General features: G+C 39.8%; 1 protein-coding gene across 2 annotated transcripts; it reads left to right on the forward strand.

Moving 5' to 3' along the window:
- Positions 1-1714: 1714 nt before the first annotated feature.
- On the forward strand, positions 1715-9527 carry LOC133128770 (profilin-2-like). 2 transcript variants are annotated; one of them, XM_061242538.1, is made up of 3 exons: positions 1715-2050; positions 4174-4366; positions 7128-9527. In XM_061242538.1, the coding sequence occupies exons 1-3, from the start codon at positions 1922-1924 to the stop codon at positions 7223-7225; spliced, it is 420 nt and encodes a 139-aa protein (XP_061098522.1). In that variant the 5' UTR covers positions 1715-1921; the 3' UTR covers positions 7226-9527. The 2 variants fall into 2 exon arrangements, with proteins under 2 accessions (XP_061098522.1, XP_061098521.1); XM_061242537.1 differs by having other exon boundaries at positions 1722-2050; positions 7517-9527.
- The last annotated feature ends 1072 nt before the right edge of the window (positions 9528-10599 follow it).

Consider the following 10599-nt stretch of genomic DNA (forward strand, 5'->3'; position numbering starts at 1 on the left):
TTTAGGGGAAAAGTATCAAATTATGCATTACCTTGATTTGGCCGGGGAGTTGTTGTTGTGTTTTCTCTTTTATTTATTTATTTATTATTATTGCGAGAATATTATTTAGGTTACCAAACGCCAGAAACCCGGCACCGTGCCTGAGAACTTTAAGTCCAACGTCTCCCGTTTGAATTTTTTCCCGCACATAGGCATGATAACTTGTGTAAATAAGATAGCTGTAAGGTGAATTTCTTCACTTTGATGGAAGTAGACTGCTGACTCCTATAGGCTTCCAGCCTTTATGCTAAGCGAACACGTTATGCGAACATGGAAATTGAGCCAGTGAATGCACACAATTTTTGGAAATCAAACATCTGTTGGTAACTCAGAAAATAACTATATTTCCCAAAATGTTGGTGTTTTCCTTTTAGATATATTACCTTGGGAAGCATACAGATTCCTACAGAGCAGAAGCACTAATGTTCTTGTGCTAGACTGACTATAACACAGCAGGAAGTCCTAATAATTAATCTAATGGTCAAGAGAAGAATTGCAGCAACAAACAACACCCTCAAACCACAACACTGTTTATCCCTCCCCCTTCTCCGAACGCGCTGACGTTACCGGAAGCAACAAGCGAATCCACTTACGATAAAATATAGGAAATATGAACATTGTAGCAATTGCACAAGCGTTGTGCTTCAGGTGCCTATTTGTAAATTCAGGAAGCGAACTAGTAATAGCTAATTTGCTTGTTGTTGCTGATAGCGAACTGGTCTTGTTTTCTAACTAGATAAGCAATAGTGTAGAGTTTCAGTGATCGCTTGTCTGGAGTGCAATTTGGGCAGCTATGCGTTCCTTTTATCTCTTTTGGTGTTCAATCATGTGTGTTTAGCTAAACCTTTATTTGTCTCAAACTGTAAGTTGCAGTTGCATCGTTTTTGGTACACTATCATATCTTCGTTATATATCCAGTTAGTTACATTGCCGAATAAGTTGCTTGCTCTTAATATTGTTGGTTAGCTAAAGTGAAAACTTCAAAAAGACAAAATGTATAAATAGTGTTGTGGAGCACACACACACACAAAAGCTTATCAACCTCATTTACAGCGCCGGGTTGGCTTGTTATTGGTCTTACATGTGCTGGTGGCCTTGAACGTAATCAGAATGAATAATAAACAACTCCTTCGTTTCTGAAATGTATGACTTTAGGATCACACGATATAGCCAACAGATATGCTCTGCGAGTACACAGACATAAAATATATCCCAATTAATTAATTACCGTTAATCAAGTTGTTCCCTTTTGGGTTTTAATTTACCAAGCTACTTCCATGTTCACATCACACATGAATCATGTGTTAGTAATATACAGTGAGTTGTATTTTACGCATCCTTCCTTGAATCCTGGCCGTCGCCCCGGTTGTGACTGTAAACCTGTGGCATTAGAGGTTTTTGCTTTTTATATTTCTGTAACTAAAAAAGTGAGCTACCCATGTAACCAGCTAGTTCAGTCCGGTCAAATAATGCAGGTTTTAGAAACAAAAAAAACAAAAAAAAATACAAATGTTGGAACACATCACAGCAAATTGATCAAGTGTTAAAAGATACGCAGAGGACGAGGCGTTATTTTGGCTAGTCGTATAATCCCTCCGCCTCCGTTCTTTGCAGTTCAGGGAATGCGAACCGCACAACGGCTGCGCGGAGTGATCCAATAGGGACTACACCCAGGCACTGCCCGATTGCTTTGGATTTCTTTTGCTGCCAGGCTAAGATTAAACTGGGGACCTGACAGCGCGTGGAGCCGTGAGTGCAGTGGAGAGACGTACTACTAACCTAGTTAAATACGTCGAAACCAACACCGAGAATATAACTTAAGAACTCTTACCACAGGTTTTTTTTTTATAGGAAATTTGTTTATTTTAACAAAGACGCAAATATGTCCTGGCAAGGCTACGTGGATAACCTGATGGCCGATGGCAGCTGCCAGGACTCCGCCATTATCGGGTACACGGACGCCAAATACGTCTGGGCAGCACACTCCGGTGGTACTTTTAATAATATAACGGTAAGATTTTACCACAAGTAATGATCTATATCAGCGTAGTGCATAACGTTAATGAGATTTTATGCTGGAGCCTGTCCGTAATTGTAATCAAAGAGGAGGCCTCGCCGAACAGGGGGTGCCCAGGCTGAGGAATATTGGGAAACGCAAAAGTAACGTGAATATGATTGTTCATTTTACTAACGTTAGCTGACTACGAACTTGGAAACTTGGCTGTATTGCCTCCTGTGTTGGTAGCGAAGTGACTATACGTAATCGCACGAAATACTTAACGTTAGCTCGTTAAGTTAACAGAAGCCCGTTATTTGTGATTAGCTTGCTTCCTGAAGCCCGAGGCCGCCACATGGAAAACACCGCTTGCAGACGAATGTTTGCTGTCTAGCCAAGTGCATAGCAAGCTAATTATATTATGCTAACTTAACTATCAACATATCTACATTTCCCTTCTTTAATAATTAATTTTAGATGTGCGAGGGGGAACATATGATAGGTTTTTCCAGTTTTCCAACGTTGTCTTTAAATGGCTTGTTAACCGACTGCATCGCAATGGGAATGGACTGAATAAGGAAAAGTTGGTTAGTGAAACTAGTGAGCGAACACTCGTAACGTTAGGCTAACTTGGCTATATCGTAACTTGTATCTAGCGACATCATTAGCTAACCGATGTCAGTTAAATTAGTTTGCTGTAAAACTTAGCCTAGCTAGCTAACCGGCACTGCGGTCAGGGCTCTATGGCGCTAATATTGGATAGATGTCGTTAATGTTATATGGAGTTGCCTTAGCTATACGAGAGAACCAAATCAATCGGGTCGCCCATCTATATTGAACGAGCATAAGGTACGCACATTTACTAGCGTATTATGTGGTCCAAACAACTAACTTCCCGTCTCGGATGTTCATAACTGGAATCGAGAATTCCCGGTCCTCACTGCCGCCCCCTTCGTGTCTCCCAAGATGGCGCCTCCCCTATCTGGGTTTATTCATCCCGCTACTTAGGCATTCTGCAATTTTTAGCTGGCTAGATGAAGGCATAAACTAGTTTGTGGCTGCCATGTGATTTTAGGATGCATTTACAATCCAATATATTCCCCTCACTATTAGCAAGGTTAGATGACAATTTTATCCGTTAAATATTGACAATCCTCCATTTTGAGAATGGACACATTTATGGTTAATTTTGTAAGACCATTTGCTAACGCTGACCAACATTGCTAGGCTAGTCATTTGGTGATCTAGCTAGTTAGCTAGCTGACAAATTACATTGGCTATAACTTATCTGGTTAAGGCCACAACTCGCATCTTTTGTATGCTATATATTATGAAGTGCAGTGAAATCCAGCACGACATAGACTAGGTACGGAGTGGGAGAAACGACAGTTTAGTTGCGTCCTGATTCAGCTGGCTCTAATCGATATATTATCCGCTTTTCCGGCTACGTTGGATAATTTGGATAGCCGCTGATTTTGCATTAACATTGTTGCCCGTTAAATATGGTTCAAATCAGCACATTTTGGTGTTTTAATGTACCTAGCCGATGACGCTAGATGGATGACTATATAGCTGTATTAACGGAAACAAAAACATTTCCAAAATGTCGATGCTTCCCTTCGCACCGCATTTCTTCCGAATGGGAAGGCTGGGCCTGCCGTGACTCTGCAGTTCTGCGTGAGGGCGACGCCTTAACTTACACTTTCTCTGATTTCTGCCAAATAAGCGAATGAACCTGGATAGCTGGCGAAGTGCTTTCATTAGCTACCAATGTAGCATGCTAGCAACTGGTTGCTTAAAGTGCGGAACTGATCTTCGTGGCTTGGCGAAGGTAACTCATAGCCTGCTATAGCCCGAGCCAGATACGATATAGTTACAGTCCCGCATGACTAGAATGCATGTTCTTGGCAAAACCCTTTAGGGTTCAAAAATGCCTACATAAGTGTTTTTTTTTATATATTGAGATTTTCTCAATTTTGGACAAAAACATTAATGGCGATATGACGCATTCCTGGGCTTCCGCAGATTTTGCTTTGTGAAGCAAAACCCTGTATCGCTGTGTGGTCTTTAAGGATGTTGCCTTGACATCTATTTGTATTTATTGCATTCGTTTCTAATTAGCTGTGTTTGCATTTTAGCCTTCAGAAATTGACGTCATAGTTGGAAAAGATCGAGAGGGTTTCTTCACTGGCGGTCTGACCCTAGGGAGCAAGAAGTGCTCTGTGATCAGAGACAGCCTCCTAGTCGACGGTGACTGGACGATGGACATCAGGACAAAGAGTCAAGGAGGGGAACCAACATACAATGTTTCCGTAGGCAGAGCCGGCAAAGGTAAAGAGAGAGAGTGAGAGTGAGAGTGTGAGAGAGTGAGAGAGTGAGTGTGTATATGTATATATATATGTGTATATATATATATATCAAATTGTAACAAAGGTGTGTATCAAAAGAGTGATCTGTGTGTAGTTTCCAACCTAGTAAAACTTTAATCATTATAGAATTAGCATTTATTATTTCTTCCCTTTTTAGAATTGTCAATTGTAGCTTCAGTCACATAAATGCAAAGTATCTATTCTCCTCAAACATACACCCCACCTTCAAGCTTGTGCCTAATTACCAGACCACATGTGACAAGTAACATTGAAACGGCAAGAGAAGTGGCACTAGGAGAGGCTTTGTCTAAATTTTTTTCTGGAACATCTCTGGGGTGAATTCTGACAAGTTAATCAGAAAATCACACACCTGATGTGGCCATTGTAGATAATTGTATATGATATACTTCTGTTTTACCAAATAGGGTAGTTTGAAGGGGTGTGGAAATGTTTTTGTATCTGCCAGGCTATTATTGGACTTAGTTTGATACCTCTTTTCCTGCAGTGGGGTTTCTTGTTTCTGTACTGTCTTGACTTGGAAGATTTTTTTGCATGTGCACCTTTTGCAATTAACACACTTTTCTGTGAATTAAAGTTTTGCACAGCATGGTATTAACTAATGCATTTTATGTTCTCTGTATATTTGGTTATGGAGTTCAGGATCAGATGTATTGAGGACAGGGACATTGACAACCATGAATGTTGGCTGAACAGGCATTTTAAGCATTCACTTTCTTGTATAATGTGTAGTGTGGGCTTATCTTTTTTTGTAATATCAGACTGTAAATTTGAAGACGTGCAGGCATTCCAATTTCAGTCAACTTCTCACTGAGGTCATAACTGCAAAGCTAATAGTGCAGTTCTACTGCACTTCATAGGCAGTTCTTCCTTGTCTTCCATATTCTTTTTCTTGCCAAAATTGAGTAATGTCACTTTCCCCCATTTGAATTGGCTATAGAAATTGTATCTGCTAGGTCTGACCTGGCTGGATATTTTTTTAAATATAGTTTAAATATAGTTCACCATTTTCATGTGGAAAAGTTGCTTTTAGTCTCACTTAGTTACTTAAGTGTGACTCCCAGAGATACTGCTTTACATTTTTCCTTTCTGAAAAGAAAGCAGCCCCCCCAGTTAGAGAAACAAAGTGACAGTAGTAACGTGTTTCTCGCCGGAGGGCAGAGGAAGGAGGAAGTGGATTGAAATACAGCCAAGGTGAATCCCCTGACTTCACTATGGGAATTGTTCTTTGCATAAGCCTCTACCTCTACACTCTAAACTAAGCTCAAATGAATAGGGGCAACAACATGGTTTGCCTCGCATCCCCCCAGGCAATTCCAAAGTGCTTGAACGTACCAGAAAACGGGCAGCGCAAACACAGCAGTGATGCTTTGTCATGAAATTGAATGCTTTAAATGCCGGGACTGTCACTTTTTCAATCTTTTGAATGTTTGAACTTTCTACCATGAAAATCTCTAACATGGTGCCTAATATAGAATTATGGGCCAGCTTTCCAACTTTCCATTAAAACTGTAGCTGAATAACTTAAATGTGCTATGCTGTAACTAAGAAGTAATGATAGCAGTCTCTTGGAAACAATGCCAATGATGCCATCCACAGGAGTACAATTACTCTGTAAATCTGTAAACTACAAAAAAAAAAAAAAAAAAAAACTTAGTTTAATTGCAGGAGACTTTCCTCATGGTTATTTTTGTCTTCAATGCCATAGAACCCATAATATTTCCAAATGGCACTCCTGAGGTTTTGGAGTTCTTATTCTTCTTGGTTATTCTTCATAGTTTTTTGGCTTGCGGTCTACTTTTCTAATGGCCAGCACAATGATCTACCCGGAGGAAGGGTGTCAGACCGACCCCAGACCAGGGAGTAGTTGACAGGCAAATTAATTGCCATCTCCCAACAAACTAAACATACTTTTAATGTAGGGGAGTGATTGAAAACTGGGGGGCATACCTAATTTACCTTCATTTACAAATTAGCTTGTCATTAATCCATAACACCCATGAAAATGGGTCAGTTCTTACTCTTGAAAATAGAAAGACATTTTTTAAAAATGAGCCCAAAAAAGCACAACCCCTGACTTTTGATATTTTGAAGTGACTGAGGAAAAAAAAGAAGCCGTATTGTGTTTTATATGCAGGCTTTGCAACACTTGATTAATGTAAAAAAAAAAGTTCTGAACAGTAGCACTTTAAAGGGAAGGGGGATGAAAATTGGAATAATTTTAATTGATGCATTTAACAAAATGACATTTAATCCACAATCAACGTATTGGGCATCCATGGCCTACAGGCTGTGCAGATGGCATTACCCCACATGTAAACTTTATATTTTGGCTACCTAATGTTATATCCTCTAGACAATAACAACATGGCTTGTTTATCAGTCTCTCGTTTATCAGCACTACCATGGGTGCAAAACAGATTATCACCGAGGCGCTTTAATTTGCCTAGGCAACAGGATTACAACCCTTTAATTCAATATTTTACATTTAAACATTTCCAAGGGATTCTAACTTGAATTTGATTGTTGTGACAGTCCTATTAAATGCTGACCTTTAGGTGAGCCTGCACCTTCCTTTGAATTTAACTGTTATGCCATTCCTTACTTTCTGACTTCTTGCTGTTACTTTGTCCTTTGACACTTGTTTCCCTCTTAAACTCTGTCACGTGTGGTCTAAACTTCCTTTTCTATCTCTTTTCTTTCAGTCTTGGTTCTTGTAATGGGCAAAGAAGGGGTCCATGGAGGCGGATTGAATAAGAAGGCATACTCAATGGCAAAATACTTAAGGGATTCAGGGTTCTAGATTAGATGGAGTAGATTAATTTGAGGGAAAAACAAACAAAAACACAAAACTTAAGAAAAAAGGGAAAAAACAAAGGAAAAAAAAAAAGTATATTGCTGTTAAGATTTCCCCATCATATCATTAACGCCTTGGAAACATTAATAGCAATGAAGGGTAGCCTGGTGGGGGCGGGAGGGTTGGGGTGATAGATCTGTCACCTTTTTATCTCCCTATGTTTATTGGGGAAAGACTCAAGTTTTTTTTCTTTTCTGTTCATTTGTTTGTTTCGTTTTGTTTCCTTGTATACTCCAGTATTGGTTATAGTCATGGGAAAGGAAGGTATCCATGGAGGGCAGCTCAACAAGAAAGCTTTTTCCATGGCCGACTACCTGAGGAAGAGTGGGTATTAAGCAGCCTCCTCCCCCATCCACGCAGAAGCCCATTCTCACCACCATCACGTTATCGTTGAAACTGCTACTCCATTTAGTTGGCAGACGCTTTTTTTTTTACTTTTTCAGTTTTGTCCTGTCCCCCCCCCATCCCCCCCTCCCCTCCCTTTCCCCCCTTCCCTCCATTCATTTATATGCATTAACTCACTGTGTACCCAATTCTTTTCCCCCTCTGCTGTTGCACCGTAGGAAAATGCACATGTTCTTAATGTGGCATTGCAAAAAAAGTGTATTTTAGAGTTTAAAAACAAAAAAAAGTACAAAAAATGATTAAAGACAAAAAAAATTGGGTTGATTACAGATCTGGGCACTTGGTATAAACACAGCACTGGAAACCTAAATTAGGCAAAGGAAACCTAAATTGGCTGACATTGGATGCAAAGGTGCCGATAGTAATGTTGGATGGGTTGATGCCTTTAGTGCGTGCTCATATGTCTTCCTTTTCTATAGCATGTCTAGGAGGGAAATTGCATGCATATCTTTATCTTAATGAACTTTAACCCTTTGACCACCCCCTCCAAATAACAAGAAGAAAAAAAAAAAAATCCTCATTCTCAACTCTGGCCAAAATCCTTCCCTTTTTACCTCACTGTTCCTTGTAGGCAATTTGCCACCTTCATCATTTTACCATTTTACAAGGACACCAGCTTTCCTCCAGGACAAACCAATGTACCTCTTTCCCCCACAAACTATTGCAACTTCCTTATTAATAACCTGCATTGGATGCTTTTGCTGTTGTGTTTGGGTGTGGTCTTACAAGTCGTGGTGTGGTGTTGGATTATTTAGAGAGTAATAGCAAATCGGCATTGTTGAGATGCAGAAATGTCCTCTCTTCATCACATCCCTGTCTATATAATCTCCATGGACATTCCACCTTAACAATAGCTCAGGCGCTTAACCCTTATTTGCCAGCTCCTGTAATATACATTCTTTTTTTATTTTGTACTGCCATTTTGGACAGTAGATATCCCAGCATAACCATCTGGAGTGTTGTCCAGTTTGATTTTTTTTTTTTTTTTTTTTTTTTTTTAATAGGACCAATTTTATTTGCAGCTTGGGGTATTTGCAGTCTTTCTCTGAATCATTGTAAAGGGCGACTGGTTGCTACATCTGTTTGCCAACTGTATCACTAACTTTTAACACTAAACTCTGACACTAGAGTTCTCAGCTGAATTTGGTCAAAACAGATGAAATGTCACTCGTCCTCATTCGTCAGCTATCTGCAGCAATGTTGTCTTCACGGATAACTGCAATTGACTCTGTAAACCCCCACCGTGGAGGGGGGAAAAAAACTATACTGTGGAATAAATGGCCTTGTGCTCTAGTCATCAAATAAGATGTGGTATCAGAAGTTGTCTGTGAAAGCACGGTACTTAAATGTAATGTCCAATTAAAAAAGAAAAAAAAACCTGGAAAGTTTAAAAAGAAAAAAGAAAAAAAAAAAGAAAAAGGAAAAAACAAAAAAAAATTGTGCACACTTTTCATGGGAGATGGTATTGGTTGGAATAAGAACACTTTTGGTTGTCTTGTGGAATCTTTCTACAATGTGTATCCTGTGCCATAACGTAGAGCTATGATCTGTTGCAATTATGAGATGGATTTTATCTGCAGCCCAGAAAGGAGTCATTGGAATGGCACTTCTTATGGATATTTTGGCGCAAGCTCAACATGTTCAGGCCTTGTGGAATATGTACAGATTAAAACAAACCTTTGTCGCTGATTTATGTTCATTTCTTTCCCTACACCTTTTCTTACATCTTGGGATACGGTCTAACTCGACTTAATATGCATTAAAATGAAAAAAAAAAAATGCCATAAATTGATAAACCACCTTGTTTACAGACAGATCAAATAAATTTATTCCAACCAGATAAGCTGCAGTGCAAGTGTGTTCTTGCTTTTAACTCCTGAATGTGGTCATATTGACACAACCAATCCAGATACTTGAACTGGAATATTGCTATGCTTGTAGAGGTAAAGGGGGAGGTACTTAACTTAACCTTGTACAAGGGCATAATTACAATTTATCCGGTAATATAAATATGTAAAAATGTGTTGACAGAGCGGTTTGCCATTTTGACTGCTTAAACAAGTGTATATAATTAACATTTGAGTGCTCAATAGATGAGTATCAATAACCTTATTAGTTCTGCACAGAGGCAAATGCAGAAAGTCCAAAACATTTGCCTATGAAAGGAATGCTGCAATTTCAATGAGTTAATTTCTTTCCTTTGCAAGCATTGCCGCATTCAGGCAATCATGAAATCTCAAATTAATCCACACAGTATCCTAATGTAGTGATAAAATGCACTGCTCAAAAAAATTAAGGGAAGACTTAAGGGACACATCAGATCTTGATGAACGATTTATTCAAGTTGTACATTGTATAATTTGTTGAGAACAAAATGATGTAATACTGTTCAAAAAAACCAAAATCATCAACCCATTGAGGGCGGGATTCAAAATCACAATGAAAATCCATCCATCCATTATCTGAACCTGCTTATCCTGATCAGGGTCGCCTATCCCAGCATACATTGGGCGAAAGGCAGGAATACAACCTGGACAGGTCGCCAGTCCATCGCAGGGCATGCACACCATTCACTCACACACCTATGGGCAATTTAGACTCCAATCAGCCTAACCTGCATGTCTTTGGACTGTGGGAGGAAACCGGAGTACCCGGAAACCCACGCAGACACGGGGAGAACATGCAAACTCCGCACAGAGAGGCCCCGGCTGAAGGGGATTCAAACCCTGGACCTCCTTGCTGTGAGGCGGCAGTGCTACCCACTGCACCATCCGTGCCGCCCTACACTGAAAATCAAAGAAGAAAAAAATTGAAATCACAGGCTAATCCAACTTGTGTGAATTTTATCATGGCAACTCATAATGTGACTCAGTACTGTGTATGGCCCCCGCGTGCTTGTACGCACTCCCGACAAC

The sequence above is a fragment of the Conger conger genome, chromosome 5 (assembly GCF_963514075.1).
Source record: "Conger conger chromosome 5, fConCon1.1, whole genome shotgun sequence".
Classification (NCBI taxonomy): domain Eukaryota; kingdom Metazoa; phylum Chordata; class Actinopteri; order Anguilliformes; family Congridae; genus Conger; species Conger conger.

What these genes read in the sequence shown, in the direction of transcription:
- LOC133128770 (XM_061242538.1), top strand. Translation starts at nt 1,922, where the DNA reads ATGTCCTGGCAAGGCTACGTGGATAACCTGATGGCCGATGGCAGCTGC. An exon ending in GTACTTTTAATAATATAACG is followed by an intron (nt 2,051 to 4,173) that starts GTAAGATTTTAC and finishes TTTGCATTTTAG; the next exon opens with CCTTCAGAAATTGACGTCAT. An exon ending in CGTAGGCAGAGCCGGCAAAG is followed by an intron (nt 4,367 to 7,127) that starts GTAAAGAGAGAG and finishes CTTTTCTTTCAG; the next exon opens with TCTTGGTTCTTGTAATGGGC.